This window comes from Hermetia illucens, chromosome 1 (assembly GCF_905115235.1).
Source record: "Hermetia illucens chromosome 1, iHerIll2.2.curated.20191125, whole genome shotgun sequence".
Lineage (NCBI taxonomy): Eukaryota > Metazoa > Arthropoda > Insecta > Diptera > Stratiomyidae > Hermetia > Hermetia illucens.
In genome coordinates, this window is record NC_051849.1 from 145,632,511 (window position 1) to 145,657,785 (window position 25,275).

The 25,275-nt window shown below is 40.4% G+C and overlaps 1 protein-coding gene across 1 annotated transcript in view; it reads right to left on the minus strand.

Moving 5' to 3' along the window:
- LOC119661396 (protein dachsous) overlaps positions 1-25,275 on the minus strand; it is a 565,571-nt gene that overhangs the window by 482,946 nt on the left and 57,350 nt on the right. The window contains exon 2 of the mRNA XM_038070725.1: positions 17,138-19,092. Coding sequence (XP_037926653.1) covers positions 17,138-18,979 — 1,842 coding nt within the window. The 5' untranslated portion in view covers positions 18,980-19,092. The remainder of the gene's footprint in view (positions 1-17,137; positions 19,093-25,275) is intronic.

The window sequence follows — 25,275 nt, forward strand, 5'->3', positions numbered from 1 at the left end:
TTTTGAATCTAGGTACCACGCTGCTTGATGACTATTGGAAATTTTATCCATTATCGTGGCCCATTGCAAGCATTGGCAAGTGGAATTAGAGAGAGTAATGTATAGAACCAATCTCCTTAGATTAGGCATAGATGGTGGGCAGTCCACTATTAAAAAAATTGAAGGAAGGGTTAAGGACAGCCACCTCCAACCTCATCCCTTTATGGTTATTGAGGTAGTCTCCATGGTTTTTGGATTTGGCAATAAAGTCGCTCGAAATGAGGACGTTTTTCTATCCCTCACAGAAGGAGAGAAGCGTTAATTCGATGCTTCGCAAAACTCCCTATTTTAGATATTTGGTGGAAAATAGGCAGACGCGATAAAAAAAATCGGAGTTAAGTTTATTCATCTCCGCTATAACAATTCCATATTGTGAAGCGTAGTTAATTCAATGGAAGAGAATGTACTTCCAGCACGCTAAGATGACGGCACCGTTGCGGTCATCCCTGAACTTAGCTATTAGGTTGAAACCAGACAGGTAATTAGAGAGGGGTGAATGATTATTTGCATAGGTTTTTTTGAAAGGAAAATAGTGGAAGCAAATAAATTTAATGCATACCCAGTTTTTGGACTAATTGGCCTTAAAAATCAAAGCAGGCAAAAGCAGTAAATCTCAAAATGTGAGTATTGTCCCGGTAGCAGGTGGGCATTCCTTTCAATTATCCCCAAATAATATATTTATATTGATTAATAGACAAAGAGCCAATTAACACACGATTTTACTGAATTTTGAACCGAGCATAGAAGATATATGAAATTATCTATATCGATACGAACTTTCTGGGCTGCAAAGTTGAGGATTCGTGATGCATTTTATTTTTCACCGGACGATTTACATCAAGATCTGAAATCTGCATCTAGAGAAATTCGCAATTCAATTTTGAAGCCTTTTGACTTTGGTGTCAGATTGAACATTAGGAACAAGCTATCACTGTTTGGATTGTTGCGCCTACGATTATTATTATTATCACTGTACAACCTTTCACTTACCTTCCCAGATAAAACTCGGCTCAATGACAGAAACGCACTTTTTCCCCTTACCAAAAAAGAAAATAGCGGAAGCAATAAAATCCTCTTGACAGCTCGACACAGGACAATAGAAAAACGAAAATGATTGGTCAGCGAACCAAATAAAGCAAAGGACTCGAACCCTTCCAATGGTTGGACCATAAAATCGAAAAATGTACACAAAAGCACATTGTTTAATCCCTTTTTCAAGTATCTGACATTGGGTGCTCGCCTTTATGTTAACTATTTGATAATCCTATAATTATCAGCGATGCTGCTTCAACTGAGTTGAAATCATTTTAACTTTACTCAGAAGAATCAGGGATTGTTCATTATTAAAAGGCTCATCTACATCGATACCGTAATACTTAAACTGTAAACGATTCAAATGAATAAAAGGACTGAAAAGCTATCACAGTTTCAAAAGTTGATCGGAATTAAAACCCGGGCCAATAAAATGTATGCATGTTGAACTTATTTTCCTCTCTAGAATTCAACATTATAAATTTAAATAATTTATATTTTCTAGTTTTACTGATGCAAAAGAAATAAAAGGTCACAGTAATGCAATGGGACTAGTTCGTATTCCCTGGCAGTACGAGCTGGACCGCTTTGAAGTTGTTAGTATTTTAATAGAGCCATATTGAAGTTATTTTTCTAACCACGATAAATTAACTCAGATACATATGCTTCATCACAGTATCAGAAAATCTTCCAAATATACGCTTTTACTCCTCGAACGTCTCCCATTCCGCCAATCAATATTCGGCAACAGGAGAGCCCGTTAGAAAAAAACACTACAACAGAGCTCACAAATTTGAAAATAATTACTTTTTGAATGTCAGACATACCTCGGGTGGCGAGGTGGCCCGACGGAAATCTATTTTTAGTTGGTGTTGTATATTTACAAGCAAAGAATAATCTCAACATAGCATCCACAAAAGACCTTTTGATAACAAGCTTAGCCTACGATAGAGAAACTTCGTGCATTTGCAGGCACACATTAACCGATTTCACATGTAAGATTTCGTTTAATTCTTTGGTCATGACCAATGGGTCAATCGAAGTTCAAAAGGTTCGCATTGAAAACATGGGAGTATTCGAAAAATCCGAAAACTATTATAGTGTTTTGAGATGGAGGTGAAATCCAGGGCTTGTAACTTCCTTATCTACAAGACATTTAAGGTCCCAAAAATCTTACAAAATGCCACCTCAGAATCATTCGGATCGCAGCATTCATTCCATGTCTATGTCTATCTAATTTAGTCTCTAGCAAAGAAGTAATAACCCTAAACTGTCAACCCCAGGCTTTTGTATTTCTCGAGGAAGCATTCTCCGAACCTCAGCTTCGTAGGTATGATTAACTAGTGACCATGCCATTCAGCATGAGGTCACCCGGCAACCAAATGCCTGGTCGAGATCGAATTTCTTGAAGCACATCTTCCACACCGCCAGTCCAAAAAGGAGGGCGATGGTGATGATGACGATGGAGGAGAATGATCCAATCGTCTCATTGTAAAAAGGTTGTCTTAGAGCAATTGTTCGAGTAATCGCCACACCTGAGGCTATTCCAAGTTTATTATTGTTATTAAGATCAGATATTCTGTGCTTTCTTATTTCTTTTGTAATTTATGGGATTTTCTTTCTTATTTTCCTTTTTTTATTTGGTATATTCTGAAGTTTGGTGTTTGTCTGGCGTGGTGGCACTCGAGGAAGGTGAAGAACGGTCTTGGTGCTGGTATTCAATGTGAAGTGTCATTCGGTGAAGAGGGTACACAGAGGTATTGATTGTCGTCCTCTCCTGCTGCAATGTTAGTGATTTCGGCTAATAAACTTGTTTTGATTTGTGCTCTTGAGTATGGTAATGAACATTGCAGGGACAGATATAGTCATGGCATTGACATTTAGAGACCTAAGTAGGAGTCAAAAGCCTAGATCTTGAGAAGGATGCAGAGTGAGTATTCTTATTCTTATAATGCAAGCAACTTTTGAGTTAAATGTACATCTACAGCTTTTGATTCTGTATCAAATTGGTGCTTTAACTTTCGATTTCAAATTTTAATTTCTAGCAGGAAGAATTTCCGTCATGATATATGAGAAGAGATGAATTCATTCATATGAACAACTCCGCCAAGTCTAAGAAAAGGGATTTATACAAACAGAGATCTTGGATTTCTGCAACCACGTCTATCATTCAAACTAAAAGAATCCTAGAATTGGACGAAATCACGTTTAGGGAAAAATAAGTAATACCTTTAACGGGATCATTTCAGCGAATCCATCCATAGAAAGCTAAAATTGTCGACTATGCATCGATCAAAAGGTGTTCTGAGCCCTAATGCCGACGTGTTCAAACTTCTATTACGAGTTCACTATTTTTAACCATGAAATTAGAGTTATACCTCAACTGGTTATTTTCCCCCTCTATATACAATTTGTTTATTTACTCTTAGCATTGAAATAGTCCTTTTTCATTCAGCTTAAAGCCAGCGTTGGAAATGAGAAGAGTCCTCAAAACATAATTAATCTTGGTTTAAAAATTATTTTGATAGGCGATTTTTGCGTTTTGTTGATGTTCTGAACCTCAACTTTTGCGTTTGTTCTTCAAATCTTTATTTCTGTTACTCGCTTAGGTTCTATTGAAGAAATATCTGACTCATTATAAAAACGAAAGGAGACCTAATGGAAAAAGGAGGTTGATGAAAAGGTTGAAGAAAGTCAAACCCAATTTCTACTAGAAGATATTAACAACCATAACATATCCCATACCAATGACAATGACAATATCCTGTGGTATCCAGCTGTACCTTCTCAGTCAATTCTAAAAATCCACCTTACTATTCGCTTGATAACGGCAGGACCTTTAGCAAGCACACAAGTATCTAACCTTTGATAATTTATCATTAAAAAAAATAATAATTTTGCTTTATTCGATAAGAGACATCATTCATCAGACCCTAAAATCCCCAGGTGCGCAGGGAGGCATGGAACGAGAATGCAATCGACCGTAACAATAGGAAAATTTCAACCCCAAATAACTAGCAAGAGCTAGAGCACATATCCGGAAACCGGTATTAATCACTGGGCCTCACACAGGAATTTATAGCAACCACATAAATAATGTTAAAATTAGAGCAGTTCGAATAAACTTTGAATACAGTAGGATGAGACCTTACTGAATAAAAAATAGTGTAAATGGTTAAAGTCGAAATATATTATATCTACATTAATGGATAGACAATCGAACAATTTTTATATCTGGGTAGTATCATTTATGCCAAGGGTTGCACCGACTAACTGGATTAGGGATGGTCAAAAAGATCATCAGAGTCCTTCAAATTCCCTTTCACCGACACGTGGAGCCGTACCGAAATCTGAAAGCGTCAACAAAGGGTTATCCACCTTTTCTAAGGCCTGAGGATGCCATGTCATCCTGAAAACCCAAAGTCGCATCGATTGAGGTTGAGATCGGTGTTGATCTCCCTTCTCAATCGCAGCACTGGAATTCCGAGTTGCAGATCCACGACGATCTCCTTTCCCAATCGCAGCACTGGAATTCCGAGTTGGACTGCTCAACGTACACAGGCAAGGTGGTATTCTTTTCTGCGTTTTTTTTTGTTCGTTTCATTTTGCACAATATTCCCTAGTTTTCCAGCTTTTAGACGGTCTGAAGAATCGGTGGTAGGAGACGAGAAGTTTTGAATAATGTCAGACGAGAAATTGAAGTGTTAAAAAGACCCCGACACATTCCTGAGCCTGGCAAGTACAGAGACATATTTTCAAGCACATGTTGACAAGACATTTCAATGGAGATTCAGTATTTGCAGGCGGATCTTGAAGGTCAAATCTGCCAACTTTTTAGGTTTTTTTGGATATTTCTTCCCCTAGGTTGACTTCGGCCAACCAATTTGGTGTTATGAAAATTGGTGCTAACTAAGAAGTAATTAAACTGGGCGTTAATATGTCCAGCAATAAAGCAGCCCATATTCTTTTGCTTAAAATTTCAAGTTGAGGTGATTCCGCTCAATATACTGCTTCCACATAGTAGCAGTAATTTATATTTGTAAACTGAAAGCGTTCATTAGCATCTATCTACGACTTTTTATCGGGATACCCCAGTACAGAAAATTCAAAATGATGATGATTAGAGAAGGAAAATAGCAGTGGATAGGTCACGTATTAAAAATTAATGCAAACTCCATTGCTGCCTAGAAATAGCGGAAGACGAGTTCACCCCTATCTTGAAAAGTCCTAGAGGAAGCTAAAACATGTTTTCGAAAACCTGGAATAACAGACACGTAGTTAAGATTGAAGCTAAAAGTAATAACCTATTTCGCATCAAATGTCAAAATTAATGTTTCGGAACGTACTAATCAAGTCCTTTCATTTGATACCCCACAAGGAAAAAAATAGACCCCCTTTTCGATGAATAGGGACTCCCCAAAAAAATTTTATATCAATAAAAATAGTCGTCGCTGAGAAAGCTATTATACAAAAAATCTTAGAAAGACATAGCGGGCTGAAACAGAATTGAAGATGCATTAATTTCAAAAGGTATGTCTGAATAGTGGTGGTATGATGTGACTGACGGGATCATCCTCAATGTAAAATAAGACTTCTTACTAGCTTCCTTGCTGTTGAGGGTTTTATGAACGTATAATGAAATATCTATGGTTGCCGCTATATTGATATTGGTCTTCAGTTGTATTATACTTGCTTCCTCTAGTAGGTTTCGAAAACCCACCTGCTTCGTAGTACCTTCACCGAATGGATATCATTTCGTTCGCTTTATTCTGTGTCGAGCTGAAAATGATGTTGTTTGCGGTAAGCATATTCCTGTTCCTCTTATTTAACTTTCTTCAGCAACCCCATTATCCATCAATTTTTTCTTTTTTTTTTGTTATTTACCGGTTTTAGCTTCGTGTTTTTACTTTCCTGTACTTCAGTTCCCGGGTAATTTACGGAAAAATGCGTAAAATAACACCTATGCGTTGAAGTTCAAGCGATCATAAATTCCTGCAACTCATTATACCCTTTCGAATGAACCGTGGTAATTAATTTGCTTGATAACTTATAGACCTTAAGTGGCACCCAAGAAATAGATGTTTGAAGTCGACCACCGTGGTGAGGAATTATAGAGCGTACGAAAAGTCATGGATCAAATCCCTTTGGTGACAGTATGATTGGTATCTTGACTGAATATGGGACCCTAGTCAACTCAGTGATGAATGAGTTCCTGAGTCAAATCAGGATAATAATCACGTGCGAAGGCAATACTCAGCGTAAAACAATACTGCTCTTCAATATTTTTACCAAACAAATATTCTAAAATTAACGCAACTCTATCAAAGATGGTCCTAGGCCATTTGGGAAAGTATACAGCAGAGCATCTAGGTTTCTTTAGCTAAAAAATAGTAGAGCATCTAGGTTTCTTCAGCTAAAAAATGAAACCTGCTGTTATCGGCTTTGAAAACATAAGCGAACGGCTATGCACTCTGCACTTGCGAGGCAAATTTTCAAATATAAGCTTCATAAACGTTCACGTTCCTACAGAAGAGACTGCAGAGTCGGGGAAGGATACATTCTACAAGGCAGTAGAACGAACCCTCGAAGCCTGTCCTAGGTAGGTAGCCATGATATCAAAATCATACTTGGGGATTTTAACAGCCAAATAGGGAGGGAGCCCGTATTCAGGCGATACGTCGGCTCCCATAGCCCATACATCAAAATACAAATGATAACGGACTGCGGATTATTCAATTTGCAGTGTCACACGAAATAATTTTTGGAAGTACCTGGTTTGCGCGGAAAACGGTCCATAAACAAACGTGCGCCTCTCCAGACAGGACCACTTTCAGCCAAATTGATCACGTGTTGATTGATCGCTGCAACATCTTAGCCTTGATGAATCTCAGAATATGTAGGGCGCCAATATACACTCGGATCACTATTTCGTTGGCATAGTGCTTCGAGCTCGAATTATGGCACTACCTACAATGCCCTTTGACAATCAGGTGAGAGTGAATACTGAAGCAATCGCAACACAGCCGTAGCCGGTAACACCTATAAGATGGAAATGGATTAGCAGCTAACAGATGCCCCGGAGCTGAAGCATCAACCAACGTTCTTCACAACCACCTGAAGAGCATTATCATTGATACGGTCACACACATACTTGGCTCGAGCCGCAAAAAATCGGAACGGCTGGTTCGACAATGAATGGAAGCTAGCAATGGAACGAAAAAATGCTGTATACCGAGTAATGTTGCATTCTAAAAAGACGCGGGCACGCATAGAGACCTATTACGAACTCCAGCGAGCGAAGAAGCGACTTCACAGATGGAAAAAGGAAGACTGGAACAACCAGCAGGTCTGTGAATTCGAAAAGTACAGGAAGCAACGGCACCAGTCGCGCAAGTTTTACCAACAAGTCAACAGGATGAAACCTTATACACTTCGATCCGCATCCTGTCGAGACAAAGAGGAAAATCTGATTTCCGATAGAATGGACATATTGGAGCGATGGGTTGAGTACTTTGATGAGCTACTGCACAACCAGAAGATCGGTGAGTTGGAGGTCCCGCCAACTGAAGACGACGGATAAATACTGCCACCACCAAGTTTAGAAGAAACAGTCTGTGCAAATCATCAGCTTAAAAATCATAATTAGGCTGCCCCATACGCCCAGAACATCATTGGTCCATATTAAAGGGGTTTCCCTCCAGGCAAATCAGCAACAGATCAGATTTTCTCTCTACAGTAAGCGATGGAAAAACTGTTCTAATATGGGCATCAGTTGCACTATCTATTCATCGACTTTAAAGCCACCTACAACGGTACCCAGCCAGGGTAAAACTTTACACGGCCATGAAAGAATTCAGTATCTCAACGAAATTGGTAATACTGACTAGGCTGACCCTGACCAGTATGCGAGGCCAGATAAAGGCAGCAGGATCACCCTCCCGACCATTCAACAACAACAACGGTCTTAGACTTAGAAATGCGATGGGCATCGTCCTCTTTAAGTCCACCCAACTACTGACCTACGCTGACGATATTGAAGTCATGGCAAGAACGACCCGAGACGTACAAACTGCCTTCATCCAGATCAAGCAGGCGGGGATTGTTGCGAAATCTTGGGCTGCACATCAATCAAGGCAAGACAAAATGTATTGTGGCAACGTAAGCACCGAAAACCAACCAGCCAACAACGTCAAATCGCGCTGGTCAAACGGGAAGAAGAAAGATAGGAAAATACCGCTTTGAGATCATTGATAATTTCCCCTATCTAGGGTCAAAAATCACAACCGATAACAGCTACGTGAATGAAATCCGCGCACGTTTGTTGGCAGCCAACAGAGCCTATCTCAGCTTACAAAAACTGTTCCGCTCGAGACGTGAGTGATACCACGACCTTCTGGTTGTGGATAAAATCCGGCTTAGCACGTTGCGGTGGGCGGGTCACTTAATCCGTATGCATGAGGATGATGCAGCCCGGAAAGTCTAAAAGGATCTATGGTATGATCTATGGTAGAAAAAGAAAACGAGGCAGACCCTGCCTGAAATGGAACTATGGCGTTGGTCAGGATCACAGGCAGCTTTTAGGGATATCGAATTAGCGGACCTCGGCGCAAAACCAGGATGTCTGGAATTCCTTATTAAGGCAGGCCTATACCGGATACCGGATTCTCAATGTTAAGGATTATTTATCAACAATAAAATAAAGTTGGCTTCCATTAGGTAAGGCATATTAATCAAAAATACAGATGACTTCCTTTTCCATACGAAATATGTGGTGTAACGAAACATACCTAGTTCATGTTTCTCCTGTCGGTATTTCCGAAAATAGAAATTAGTAACTATTCTTTACCATATCTCATCAACTTTTGAAGTTTTTTTAAAATCTGAATTTGATTTGGCCAATATAGAAGGACCAGAGCAGATCACAATGCAATTTGAATTAATCAATATTTTGGCGATGAAAAATCAAACTATTGTTCAGAAAGCCACAAATTGAAACGCTAGGATGCAGTATCATATTTCAGTTTTGTTCGCAAGTATGTTTTCGAGCTCTCGAACGAATGAAATTAATTTTCTTTTGCCTCTTCCCTAAACATAAAAACGGAAGCAGTGCCGTAAATCAGCGAAAACAAACAGGATACTCACTTCCTTTTGATAAGAAGACTCTCCAAATCCAAAGGAAGCAGAAACTCTGATAAGAAAGTTCTTCCAAACCCAGACCGAAATCGCGAAGGGATGCACACAGGAACCACTACCAGGCTAAAGTCAAAGTCACCTGAAAAGAATTGCGTCATCGAAATGAGAGCACAACCTCCGGCTATGCTACTGCATTTGCATTCATGACAGCAACATGACGCGGTAAGCATGCATCCAGGTGAATATGCATCTCGTACGAAAGGTAGCGCTGCAGATATGACCGGACATCGGAGCCTAAATGGGCAAAAACAACGCTGGAACCACAACCACGCAAAAATCACTCCATACAAGGACGCAGGCAAAAATATAACATATTTTGCTGCACCGCTGCTGCACATATTTGTTAATAATTATTGATGTGTAGAATTTTTTATCTCTACGTTGAGGATGGGTGCAGGGATTGGGACCGGTGCAAGTGAATTATAAGTTTTGCATCGTTCATTGCAGTCAGCAGAAAGCAGAGAGCTGGTGCGGGAAAAAGCTGGTTTCAATCAAATTATTAATTTCTAACCTGAAATTGGTGAATTCCAGTATAAATTTGGCAACCGTGTTGATAGCCAACATGACTGCCATACCATGTGTTCGGTTTGTATCTTTTGTTGTGAATGTGCGGAGAGCACGCCGGCCAAGGCATCGCCAGGTAATATGGTAATAGCCGTGCTATCCATTTTGCTCACAGATATTACCCAACATTCCTAACCTATATGTAGCGGAGCATAGGTGATCTTGTAGCGAACGCGGAGCACCTACATAAATAATCAAGCCAACAAGAGAGTGCCTAGACTAATCAAGCATAACCGTAAGCCAGCATAACAGCGGGCCCGGGTCTGAAGAGAAATCGAGCCGTTGCTGAGGCTGCGAACGCTAACCAAACCAGAAGAAAAACTACTAAAAGTACTGAACACAACATACTAGAGCCCTCGACGGACACAATCTCTCTCCGCTGCCGGTGAATGTGTTAAATCGTTAACACCAACACACAGGCACTGGAATTCATATCGTGGTAGACCTTTTTCTTCGGCCGGATAAAATTTTATATCTTACCTGAGCATCGCGATATCTTTCCAGAGGTGAGAGAGTGCAGCGCATGTTGTTCTTGTGTATCTGCTGCGCCATGCTGAAGGTAAGATAGGAAGCGAGGAAGAATGTATGTTTGCATGAGGTCTACAGGCAGGCATGGTGCAAAGTGGTCATTTGAAACCTTTTTGTTGATCGCCGATTTCGAATTGAGCTTGGCTCGAAACAAGTTTTCGGGTTGCTGAAAATGACTTCGATAGTATCATTCAATTTTGTAACTAGTCGCATTGAACTGTAGGTGTTGTAGGAAGCGGACAGGCACGTAGCGTTTATCTGTTATATGAGCGCTAGCTGCAACTATCCCCCGGCCTGAACATTCCTGGATTGAGCCCGAGTGTTATACTCGTAAAGCATATTCTGCTGCAGGGAACGGAGAAGGGATTTCCACGAGGTGCAACTGGAATGAAGCCTCCCCAGCCATTTGTCCAGTTTCCACCTGAGCTCCCTATATCTGACCTTACACTCCATCCGGGCACATAAAGTTGGACATTTTTGTGGGTATTCTCCCCGCACTACTCGTACGTGAAATAGCATATCACGTCTACAGTGATAGCAGCTCGTTCGCGTCCAGCATAAAACATGAAAAATGAAAATTCCTGTTTAATGGTAGGTTCACGTTCGGCTCACTCTAGAGGTACATGCAGCATGGACTGAAGACGCAGACGAGTCCGAGGCAGAGATGTTTTTGGATCTGTGCCTGTTTTTCTTAGACGCGGCTATCCGAGACCTGGTCGTATGCTTCTCCTTCTTGTTGTGGGCCATCCGAGTCTTCCTCGTACAGGTCTTTTACTTCTCTAAAACCTCCGTATTTTTGTTCTTGTGGCTCTTGTTGTTGCTGGCGTTGTTGTTGTTTATAGCGTATCTTTTAGAGAAGCCACATTTCTCAAAAATAAGATAATACAAAAAATTGTACAGATCTCTTGGATGATTTTTTCCCTTCTCGACATTCATTCTTTTGCTTATTTTCGTTCTTGGTTTTCTCAATTTTATTACATTTTTTTTTGTTGTTGTTGCTTTTCTCATCTTCTTCACCCAACTGAACTGGCTGAAATGAAATATTTGAACCTTTCGCCTTGCTCCCCGTAGAAGTAGAGAAAAAAATTACTTAATCTTTTTTTCTACGCTAAACGAACATGATGAAAAGAAATTCTTTTACATACCACGGTGAGTTTGGGCCGCGGCATGCTGAAATGTTATTAAAAGTTCGGGAAGAGTAGCCACTGACTACTCGCCGAGGTGCTTTTACTGGCTAGTTGTCATGTTCCTATAGCATCGTTTTTTTTGGAGTGTTTCCTAAACGGGTTGCCCTTTTTCGTGGAAGTAGCTGACTGTTGCGGTCAATTTAGCCCCAAGGTAAAGCTTTGCCCATAACTGTGCTTATATAAAGGAAGGCTTAGGAGATCTAAGATTCCGCAAATAATAAATTCAGTGAGAATACTATATAAAAAGCATAAGATAACTGCCATACTCGTTTGATGACTGATTTCGGAGACTATAGATGAGCATCGGGCTGACTAGTTGACGCTAAAGTTTAGTAGGTTTTCGATGAAGATTATTATGTAAAATTAATTTGGATCAGATGGGGATGATTGAAGCAAGAAGAACATGACTAATTGGCTCTAATGGAACTCGAGGGATGATGTACCTTGAATATCTACCAATTAGCAGGACTGGACTACTTACGACTATCAACAAGTGTAGGAACAAGTCGTCGTTAGCACTTAAGTCAATCTTCGTCGCTCCCAAATGAAAATTCAAGCCCTTCATTTTCTTAAACTGAAAAGCTAAGATTGGATGATTAATTATCGCTAAATGAAACCTGGAATTACGCGATTGCCGAAGTTCAATAAGAGCAGAATGGGAAAGGGTTGAATTTTCAACCCAACTCGGGAGAGGTGGAAGAGTGAATGGGATTGAGGAGGGGGTCTCCCATCCGACCCTGATAAAAGCTCAACCAGTTCACCACCCGCCCGCAAAATCAGTTTTTTATATCATCATGATCGAATTTTATTATTTAACCCAACACCATTAACGAGGAAAGATAGAGGAGACGTGTATCAGAAAAAAAGTCTCCCCTCTAATACCCCATTAAAAAATTGTGACAGCTGCCCTCCTTGAAAAGTTAAGACGCCCCAGAGCGAGGATATTTACATGTTGAAGAATCGCGGTGGTCAATCCTCTTCAAAACCTAAAGCGTTGCAGATATAAGGTCTTTTGTTATCATTATGGTTCAATTTGATTTGCTATTGGCTATGTAGGAACAAGAAGAGCAATTCCCACTGTAAACCCCCCACCCCACAACTCGTGATGACAACCCTACCAATAAGCTTACTTATAACACGAAAGTAACCGCCTTTCGTGCCGCAGCGCCGTAACTTTTTAAGGAGTAGTGACCGATATGGGTTTTTAGCAGAGGTACAGATCCTCTTTATTCGCTTCCCGTTCGGGAAATTGGATCGGCAAATCCGATTTCACCACGATGATATTAAAATACCCATTGCAGCGCCATAACCTTTTAGGAGATAGTTGCGCCGCGTTCGCTTATCTCCTCATATCCTCCTTTATCCCTGCGGGGATATGCGCTCTGACATGAATACGGAATACCAGAAGCTGGACGCTTCGGATATAACGGTTTTGTGTTTTTATGTTGCATAGATAAAGATTCAAAGTATTACTTGATATGTCCAAATCCACCGTTCATACGGGTCTACCTTATATAATAATGACGTAATATACGTCTCAGATTGCGATAAATTTACGTGAAATACAAAACTTTGATATTCAATAACTTTGTTAATAATAGGTGCATTTTCTTCAAACTTTCCAAAATTATGCACTGCATCTTATGATGGTACCAAATTTTTGTATCTTCAGGACGAACTTAAGGAGCTTTTCGGGTAAATTTCTAAAATATGCTAATATGCTATTATTAACTTTATTTGGGATTGAAACGGCATCTATTTTGAGGTCTAAATTTTTTATAAATCCATGACTGCGATCTTTTTCAGCTTTTTCGGCTACATAGTCTCACTTTTGATTTACCCAATATCAGAAATAAGATCATTTTCTTATTAATTGAGCCCTTTCTTTTGATACCCCAGATGACTATAAACTGTGAAAAACAAAATTACAGCCCCTCTCATATGTATGGGGAGCCCTCCTTAAACTCAATACAAGATGACGCCACTTACTGTATGTAAAGGGATTCGCAGACCACATATTTTCTCCAAATTTGACAACGACGTTAGCCGTTTCCGAATAAATCCGGTGTGACTGACAGACAGACAGACGGTCAGATACACATTGAGTCGAATCTAATAAGGTTTCGTTTTACATAAAACCTTAAAAGTGCCCCTCTTTGAGGCAGAGTGGCTTTATAGAAAGAGGAATGATCGCCGCAATTCTTTAACGTGATCAAAAAGAGGAAGCTTCCTGTCTCTTCTATATAGGTTTTGGAAGTCTGATTCAGAATTTTCCAAGCCAATTCATAATTTTCCTAATTAATCTCATATTTTTCAAAAGTCAATCTCCGAATTTTCAGATTTTTCCATTTCCATTTTAGAATTTTTTCAATATTCTTCTAGTTCTACAGCACCTGGATGAGAATGGAGCTTGGGTTCTTTGTAAAAAATCATCATATAAATTGTTCTGCATGTGAGCCTTTTCTCTGCAGAATAGCTAAATGTCCTTTCTTTGACTTGCAAGTTTAATCAAATGTGCCTTTAAAGCTGCAGAAATGCTTACGACGCCATTTCGATATTAGATGCTGACGATCTATGGCAGTTGTATGAATATTCCTGTAACCTAGTTTTTCTGAGCTGTTTGCTGTCTATCTGTGGTGCAGCAGGATTAGCAATATTCAAAATTTATTTCGAGTGTTGTTAATTCAACTGACAGATGCCACCACCCGTGTGTTCTCCGTGGCGGAGTAGGTCTTGATATCTGATTAGAAAAAATTGTAAAAAATAATTGAAGTCTACAGTCAGTTTCCAACCGCTGACCGAGTCCGTCACTTTCATTTTCATTTCATTGGAATTAGATTTAAGTTATTAATAAATAAATATAACAAAAATAAAAATGTTTAAATACTGTTAGTACAGTTATACTATATATCAATAGGCTTATAGCTTGAAGGCAAATCATCTAACCACCATTGTTCACTGAGTATTCTAGGGATGAATATAAAGGCCTCTCAAATATTGAGCTATTGAGATGGTCTACGAAAAATGTAGGTCCGGAGTAATATTATAGTTTGAAAAGTCGTCTGTCTGACATAATATTGTGGCAGTCTTATTGAGGAGTGCAACATCAAGCAGTATCCTTTTGTATGGAACCACAAGTTTTAAAAGACTGACCTTCCTAGTCAATGTGCTAACTAGAGTATGTCGAGCAAGCTTATAGCCGACAAGAATTGTGAGATGTTTCTCACCTTTGGATGCTCCTAGAATCTGGTATTGAGCATCCTGCCAGGTGCCTTATCCTACTATTCCCTAGTACCGAACAGAATGTGAATGGCTATTTTATCACTCACACAGGATCAACAAGCAGTGTCAACAGATATTCCTAGTTTTCCCAGGTGGTAGTTTGGCCTGTAGTGAGTATTTCCACTATGATCTTAACGTTTCTCTTGGTGAAGTATAATATAAACAGTCCGGAGAATGATTGGGTTCGCATCCTCCTTTCTATGAGTACCCTAGTCAACCCGTCCTCACGTACTCGAGGAGGGCGATCAGACCCGAGTCTGCAAGGGACTCATCTGAAGTGGCTCTGCATGAAGCCTCACCGGAGGTTATCTGATACCGGGAACCGGGATGGCCCCGTGAGAACATATGCTCCAGGAGAATTCCTGGAGGATGTGTTCTCGGCCTGGTTATTTGCGGTTGGCCCCCTAGTGAGAGTTTCATGGTGGCTGTGGTTATGCTTACTTCGCGGGCAGAGCGCCTCGGAGATCAAGCGTGGAGTTGCGCTGTACAACTCGGGTGCTGTACCCCTTAGTTGCGGCAGAGGTGTTAGATAGGCCTTTGCATCCACTGGTGTGAATGCTGAGCCTGCACTCAGTATAAATCAGTACCGCTTTGCCAGCCAGGGCGGGGCTCTGATTGTGGTCCCAAAATCAATCCGTGTCCGAAGCGGACCGTGAGATTATACCTACATGACAGGTACTCACGTTAAACTCCAGGGCTTTCATTCCATGAGTACCGTGGACAGTTCCATTCCTGATCAATTCGCCCAGTATAGTTTCCTCAATCGTTTCTCTTCGTTATTATCATTATCATGAAAACTTCCCGATTTTACAGAAGGATTGTGGTCCATAAAGGGGCGTGTCTGCTTCTTTCTTGGACAATGATCCCTACGGCCAGTCCCTCTGTTATAGGGAATTCATTAGTGTAGCAGTGAATCAATTTCTGGTTTAAGTCCGGTCCCAGTCCGGTCTGTTGTTCATATTTCCTCCCGTAATGAGATTTCATTTTCATGCTATACCTCGACATTAGTTATTCGGAATACCACCTAGAAAGGATGTCTTCTTTCGATTCATGGGGACATTGTGAAAGTTACACTCTTTGCCCCCATTTGTCTATGAAAAGTGAAGAGAAATCAATCGATTCCCACTCTACCCATAGTGTCTCGAATTACACTGCATGCGCCATGTTTGGAATGGAGGCACATTGACAGAATTGATGAACCAACTTGCTCCAGTAATGTGGAGTTTGACTTTGCTTGGTACCCCGATTGTGCTGAACGTGCATTTAGACGCTAATACAAAGGAGACGAAGATTCTACCACATACCTAAATTCAAATTATTTTAATGCAATTTAACGGTAAAAAAGGAAACAATGAACAGTGAGATATTAGTTAAAAGTCCGGACTTTTCTCACAAATCCCCTACCCACAAATCAAGGTACCACATTGAATATTGACTTTAACTATAAATTCAGCCAACCGAAATCATATATCATACTCCAAAATGTTGTATTTATTTTCACATGAAGAATAAGGAAATATGAAACAACCATGCAAGATGTGATCATCATTCAGTTTTAGTAAAATAGTGACATCCTACCTTCATCACTATCCCCATGTTGGTTTGCCCCTCCCTCGGTTGAATTTTGCTGGAAAATATCTGAATCAATCCACCATTTACAAAGCGAGCAATCTCAGACCTAAACTCACAGACACTACAAATCAGTCAAAAAGGGGCGTCACTTTTTGATTAATGTCTAACCGTTCTATGCATATCTCGTTATAGCCATCCAGCACCAACTCCAAATTTTGCATACTCAAACTGACTTGCCTCAAAAATTATTTATTTTAGAATCGTGCCATGATTTCCAAAGTGCACCACAGAATGCTTGGTTGGTAATTTATTCAAAGTGCATTGGCCTCACGATTCAAATGCAATAATATTTTTCGCATATCTGTCTGGAACCGATAAATTATTCACAACCATGTTGCATGGTTGCGTTTTAGCTACTTGATTAGTGCATTAATATTCCAAGCGACATGCACTAAATATGCGTATTATTTGATCCTCAATTGTTCTTGGAGGTATTGGATCATTAGCCATAACGAACACTGTTTCGGAATGTTATGGCTGCATATTGGGAATTGCCATAACCGATTTGCTTATAACGAAGGAAATGGAGAGAATATATTTGTGATGATACTATCTGCATACACTAAACGAATATAAATTATGACCTTGCGCCAAACAATAAGGGCAGATTGTCTACAAAGCTTGCCAATGAGCAAAGTAGGGTAACATATCTACAAATTCTATAAAACTCCGCCACTTACCTTTAATATACAACGTCCAACTGGCTCGCTCTCCGCAACCGAAACATTGTAGAAACTCTGGTCGAAAATCGGCTCATTATCATTGACGTCATGTATAGTCACTAAAACAATGGCAGTCGATGACATTTGAGGAATTCCATTATCCTTAGCGATGACTGTCAAACGTGGCACTGGTTCGGTTTCACAATCGATATGAGCACGAGTTGTTATCAGACCTGTATGCACATCAATTTGGAACCACTGTGAGTGTGTTTCGGGCGTATCCATGAGTAAATAGGTGACCGCAGAATTATTTCCTTCATCCAAATCGACAGCAACGACCTGCAGCACTGAGGTGCCAGGATCAGCTACCTCCATCACGTTTGCATGGTAGATTTCTTTCTCAAAGTGTGGAGCATTATCATTGATATCAGTTACTCGCAGGTGTATGGTCTTGGAAGCGTGCAGGGGAGGATTGCCATTATCTGTTGCAACCACATTCAGTGTGTAGTTCGGCTCTATTTCTCGGTCAAGCTCACGTGACACGATCACAAGATAAATAATATTATCGCGTGTAGTGAGTCCGAAATGACCATCCCCTCCGTCCAACGTTACATTAACATTAGAGTATTCGGTCTTTGAGTCAGGATCATTAACCGAAATCCTGGCTACAAACTCGCCAGGCTTTGCATTCTCCGAAATCTTGGGGGTTGCGTCGTCACTCAAGAAAATAACATTTATAATTGGTTGATTATCATTCACATCCGTTACTTTGATTGTGACGAAGGTGGTTGCATCCAGAGGCTGTTCGCCATGATCTCTAGCCATCACGACTAACTCGTGACATTCTTTGGTCTCGAAATCCAGAGGTTTATTGACAAAGATTACTCCCGTTTGAGGGTCGATACGGAACATTTGTTCCTTATCGCTCTGGCGGCGGTTTATTGAATACTCTATTAACCCGTTCTCTTCGGCATCAAGATCGAATGCATAGACCTGCAGCACTGAGGTCCCGATCGTGGCATTCTCGGGGATCGTTGCAAAATATCTGCTTTGATTGAACTGCGGCTGGTTATCATTCACATCTTGTATCGTTATATTAACGGTCATTTGGCCACGTAATGGAGGACTACCACCATCTAATGCTTCGATCACCAGACTGTATGCAGGCGTTGTTTCGCGGTCCAGAAAGCCATTTATCTGCAGATCTAGATACAATACACCGTCCCGTTCCCGATGTGACGATAGACGAAACGCATTATTCACATTTCCCGACACGATGTTATACCGTTGTGTATTGTAGCGGCCTAGATCCAAATCGCGCGCGGGATTGAGCGTACGCTTAACATCGCGTGGCGTATTCTCCGGAAACTCGATATTCATGACCGGGGTGGGAAACGTGGGTGGATTATCATTTTCATCCAGAACGCGAATAACCACTCGAACATTTTCACCACTTAGCGGGATTGCCACTAAACTGTAGGAGGCACGCTTCTCGCGATCCAATTGAACCTTGGTCCGAATCTCGCCCGTCGTATGATCAATAGCTAAATCTGTATCGATGGCACTACCCGGCACTGGAACAATTAAATATGGGGGACCACTATCCACACCGTGCATAAATTCACCAATAAATCCAATCTGATATCCAATGGCGACGCCTTCCGATACTTCCAGTTCGCGGACATGTTCTGATCGTGCGATATGGATCAGCGGTAGCGTGAATGCTAATAGGAGGAACCATAGTACCATATTTTGATAATGACGATAGCTGTTGCTGCAGCGACTGTAGCAAGGAGATTTCGTGTAGATTTTTTGAGCCATTTCTACGAAGCACCTATGGCTTCGATCGTGCCCTGCCATGTTGCAATCGGGCAACACATTCGGGAGATTAGAGCCAATACACGATCACCGACGTTGAAATGATTGTGGCGACATTATTACTGCTTTACTGCCGAGGGGTGCGATAACTGTGCCTGGAAATAAGAAAAGTATTTATTACTAATTTGTTCAAAACTTTTGGAATAATGATATGATCCTGCATGAGTAGTGCAGGAATAAAACTTGAAGTGACATTGGTGATTTTTCAAAACAAAATTTTGGTGAGTAGAAGTTGGCAAAAGGGACAAGTTTAGGCTTTATCAAATGAAGAATATTAACACATCGGTAGTATGAAGACCATACACAACATTTTTCGAAGTACCTTATTTGTAGGTCCTTTCGAAAAATAGATAGAAGCAAATGAATGAAATACTTGCATCTATTATTTATAGAGGAAGGAAGGAATATGTTGAATATTAGCAAAATAGAAATGCTAATTGTATTACTTCGTCCCAAAATGTCGCCGTAACAAGCGTGAAATGACTATTTCAATCGGCTATCAAGGTGAAGCGGTCTATCTACATTTGACAAATGAGGCTATGGTGGAATTCATATGGGCGACACTAACAAGGCTGAAGTTTACATTAAAATAATATCACAAATATTATTTATCATTGCCTTAGCCGCATTGTGTTGTTATATGACCAATTTTTGCCCTGTAGTTATCATATTCGTAACTTAAAATAAATAGCAGCGTCATATAGGTACAAATGACGAGTGAACCTTTTAACAGACAAGGAACAAGGAATCGTGATTCTTGAGAACGATAACTACTCATTACATAGAAGTATAAGCACTTTCTATTGCAAAGGAATCCCTACAGTATTAACCACAAATCTGAAATCATTGCACTTCCCGATTCGCCAGGCGGTATCGGCACTTGACAGTTGCTAGCGATGCTTGTATTGAAAAAAAATGTGTGAGATATCGGGCGATACATTACAATACTATTCGTTGATGTTTAGCGTTATCTTGTAATGTGATATCATATTGGCAGATCCATTACTTATCACAAGAGTAATATCATCATTGCTTCTTTACTTGATGGTGATGCGATAATGTTGTGATGTTAAATAATGCTGCGATGTTAAATGATGTTATTTTCTTAGGGGAAGTTATAGTGTTGACGGTGACGTAATTTTACTTGCTCTGCGATAGTTTTTTTTGGGGTAGGCTAAGTGAATGCGTTTACGCACAGAGCGTTGGACTCCCGCAACAGTCCGTGTCGGACTATCAACTAAACGCCTCCCAGTCATCCTTAACTTTGGGAGCCTTTTAGTCAGGGAATCCCTTTCACCAACGGGAGGGGGGAGGAGGGGAGGAAGGGAGTTTTTAGTTCAGGAAACCCCTTTGCCATCCGATCCCCCCGCCGGTTGAGTTCAATTTTCTTCATACTAAGAAGAGTCCGAACATAATAGAATATAGAACATAAACACGGCAGCATCTCTCTGACAATGTTGTCTGGAGAGAGTGTAGTAATGTGATCACACTCATTCAAAATTCATCCCATGTTGGATGGAATAGTTCATTTCATTGAGTCGCTGTGATTGAGTTGAAAAACAGCCCAGTTGTTTAGGCGGATGCATCAGGACGGGCGAGCATTTTGGAAGTGAGGTTTTCCAAATTTAAGAAAGGTCAACAGATCTTGACCTCAACTACGATCGCTGATTTTCAGTGATAACCGGTGTTGAACAAAAAATTGTAGAAAGTGGCTCTGTATAATTGTATAATTAACTAGCGACTCTAGATTTATGTCTGCTAATTTCGTTATAAGAAAATGAAAGAGACCTGCAGCATCATTAAAATTAAAAAGCATTCAAAAGTGAGCCCCGTCATTGAATATATGAATATTGCAACGAGCATGGAATGTTTTGAATGGCCAAACGAGCACCCTGAGCTAGAATCTGCATAGAAGTTGGTAATGTCAGAGCTCACTGAAGACTCACTTGTTGTTTATGTTTCCCTAGAGTTAAGCAAAAAATTAGGATAATTGTATACAACCTCTTTCTGAAATTATAGCCTCTTTACGTGACTCTCTATTACAAATATAAAAAAATCGGAATACCGGAAGTTGGACGCTTCGGGTATAAAAGTTTTGTATTCATCTTGTGTGGGAAATTCCGTTTTCCCATTGGAGTATACCTTCAGTTCAAAATATTCTTTAATATACGTATGTATTTCCAAACTCCAACTCCGTCTTTCACTTCACTTTATATGATGATGACGTCATACACGCCTTAGATTGCTATAAATTCACATTAAATATACAACTTTGATTACCTATAACTTTGTTAATAATAGTTTGATTTTTGTCAAACTTTCCACAATTATGCATTATATTATTACTTACAACCGTACAACCAGGATGAACTTAAGGTGATTGAACTACTATTTTTTTTAAATAGGCAGGTATTTTGAAGCCTAGATTTCCTATGGACACAACATTGTGATTTTTATCTTATTTTTCGATTGGATAGGTTCTCAGAACGAGACCCGGTACCAAAAATATCATCAGTTTCGCAAAGTACTAATTGAGCCTTTTCATTTGATACCACACACGACTATACCTTGTGAAATAAAAAAATTTACACCCCCCTTTCACATGTATGCGGAGCCCCCCTTAAATCCAGTGCAAAATTATGCCACCCATTGCAAGAAAAGCAGATCACACCTTCTCACCAATTTTTGTGGCAAGTGGAGTAGCAGTTTCCGGGTAAACCGTGTTACAGACAGACAGACAGATGAACAGACTAACATCTAAGCGATTCTAATAAGGCATTCTTTTAGACAAAGCCCTAAAAAGTAATTTAATTTTTGTTACTTATTCTAAAATTCTCTCTTCTACTCAGTTAGTATTAAATAAAAATAGTTGTTAATTTCTGTTATTGTAAGAGAAGCGACGATTGGTAGAAAAATTAAAGACGGAAAGGACATTTCTGCTATCTTTTTGTGAGTTAGAAGGAAGCTTTTTCGACACTTCCTGCACAGACTTCGCCCCTTGTCGGATACCGGCAAACGAACTTGTTTTATTTCTACAGAGGGGATCTAGAAAAGATAAAAGCGTAAAAGCATAGCGATCTTACTTCGGGTAAGGGGCTCAAATGGCGAGTGATATGGTAATTTCATTTGTTGCATACTTAACTTTATCAAAAAAAAAGCAAGCTGAGTTTAGAGGAAATGCTCACAGTCGTCTTGGCTTTTGGTATTTTTACACGGTTGCAAGCCTGCGTTTTGGATCGTTAAGGTGGTAATAGTGATCATTTATGGCCATTCTTCATCCTCATCATCAGAAGACTCCCCTCCAATTTCGTGTGAAGCTTCACTATCTGTCACTATATCCTCTTTATCACTTGACGAATGTTCATCAGAGAGTTCCTTTTCGTCATCATCAAAACAACTTCTCACATAATCCTCGAATTCAGGGTCATAGATAGAACACATTGTAAACAAAAGAAATCAGACAAACGTCAATAGTAACAGGACTGATACTGATAGAGTATAATTCAGAGGACTGGGAGGTCGCGCACGTCAAGTCAAGGTTATAAACAAACTACAGCTGATCTGATCAAAAATTAGCTGCCGCTACGTGAGTTTCAAGTCAGGCGTACCAACATAAGAGCACGAATTTTACCTGCATGGGTAACTGGGATGATGCGTCATCCCAGTTACCAGCGGGAGGTTAAGCCCTAACTTCTATACAGAGTAGTTGTATCCCGTAAGAGAACTGCCGATTTCCGATTTAATTGAAAGGATGCTGCATATTCGACGTTTTTTGCGACCGTTTTCCAGTGCATAGTGAACTACCGTGAACTGATATATTAAACATTAAACTGATATATTGGCTTAGATACCCCACCCTTCGATCGCAGCGTCCGCGTGTACGAAATGTTCGGTCACAAGAGGTCAATATTTTAGTTCCCAATCATTTATAATCAATAATAAGACAAATTTCTTATTATGGATTATAAATAATTGGGAATTAAAATATCGTTTCACGCTTTCCTTGAGTTGCATGGTTTTTAATACACGTAAATTATCAACAATAACGTCAGAGAATCAGTAGTTTCAATGGACCTATATTTCTGAATAGGCTTGCGTAAAGACATGCAAACAGTATACCAACGCAGAATTCTGCCACTTGTTTGCTTTCGTTGAGTAGCTCTGTTTTCGCGGTTGACCAACCGCAAATATTTTGATCATTGTATTTTTAAATCCCAAAACTACCCAAACAGAAACTATGTGATAGATAGCAAGTAAAAAAAGAAACAAACTCAAAGCTGAAACAGCCTAGAATGCTGGACGAAGGAAACTATTAACAGGCGTCTGTTACTTTATCAGATTTAGAGATACCAAGACCATCATCATCATCAACAACGGCGCAACAACCGGTATCCGGTCTACCCTTACTTTGATAAGGAACTCCAGACATCCCGGTTTCGCGCCGATGTCCACCAATTCGAAATCCCTAAAAGTTGCCTGGCGTCCTGGCCTACGCCATCGTTCCATCTCAGGCAGGGTCTGCCTCGTCTTCTTTTTCTACCATAGATATTGCCCTTATAGACTTTCCGGGTGGGATCATCCTCATCCATACGGAATAAGTGACCCGCCCATTGTAACCTATTGAGCTGGATTTTATCCACAACCTGGTGGTCATGGTATCGCTCATAGGTTTCGTCGTTATGTAGACTAAAGAATAGTCCATCCTCATGTAGGGGGCCAAACATTCTTCTCTCGAACGCGATGAAGAGTTCACAATTTTTCTTACTAAGAACCCAAGTCTCCGAGGAATACATGAGGACTGGCAAGATCATTGTTTGTACAGTAAGAGCTGTGACCCTATGGTGAGACGTTTCGAACGGAACAGTTTCTGTAAGCTGAAATAGGTCCTGTTGGCAGCCAACGACCGTACGGGGATTTAGTCACCGTAGCTGTTATCGGTTGCAATTTTCGACCACTCAGAGTTGTAGCCTCCTATCTTTATTCTTCCCGTTTGACCTGTGCGGTTTGATGTTGTTGGTTGGTTGATTTTTGGCGCTGACATTACCCCTATATATATCGTCTTGCCCTCATTGATGTGTAGTCCAAGATCTCGCGCCAATCGTCTCGCATTTACCTCAGAATCACGGATCACTATTTCCAGGGCCGATTAAAAAGGACGCATGATAGGGCATCCCCTTGTCTTAGTTCGTTGTTGATGTCGAATTGTCTCGAGAGTGACCCTGCTGATTTTATCTGGCCTTGCACATTGGTCAGAGTCAGCCTAGTCAGTCTTATCAATTTCGTCGGGATACCGAATTCTCACATGGCCGTGTAAAGTTTTACCCTGGCTATGCTGTCATAAGCGGCTTTAAAATCGATGAAGAAATGGTGCAGCTGATGTGCATATTCCAAAAGTTTATCCATTGCTGGCCGCAGAGAGAAAATCTGATCTGTTGCTGATTTACCTGGAGTGAAGCCTCTTTGGTATTGGCCAATGATATTCTGAGCGTATGGGGCTATCCGATCTAGCAGGATAGCGGAGAATATTTTTTAGACGGAACTCAGCAACGTTATACCTCTATAATTGCTGCATTGTGTGGTATCTCCCTTTTTATGTATGAGATAGATAATGCCTCGTTGCTAGTCGTCAGTCATTGATTCGTTGTCCCACACCTTGAGCATAAGTTGATGAACCACTTGGTGTAACTGAGCGTCTCCATATTTAACTAATTCGGCTGTAATTCTATCAGCTCCCCGCGGCTTACGATTTTTGAACCGATGAACGGACTGTTTCTTCTATACTTGGCAGTGGCAGCATTTGTTCGTCGGCTCCAGTTGGCGGAACCTGCAACTCGCCGATGTTCTGCTCAACCCATCTTTTCAATATTCCCATTCTGTCGGAAATCAGATTTCCCACTTTGTCTCGGCAGCATGAGCATCAAGAGGTGTAAGGCTTCATCCTGCTGACTTATTGGTAAAACTTGCGCGCCTGATGCGGTTGCTCCATGTACTTTTCGAGTTCGCAGACTTATTGGTTCTCCCAGGCTTCCTTTTCCGTGTGCGAAGTAGGAATGCAACGTTAGTCAGTATGCTGCATACTTCCTTTCCATTGCTAGTTTACATTCATCGTCGAACCAGCCGTTCCGAATTTTCTTGCGGCTGGGACCAAGATCGCTGACATCATTTTGAAGGTTAAAAGGAAATCAAGCAAGGAAGTAATTAATTATCCGTCCCTGCGCCGGTATCGACGTTTGAGCCTTTGATTAGCTCAACTGGCTTTCGTCAACTTGAATTGCTCT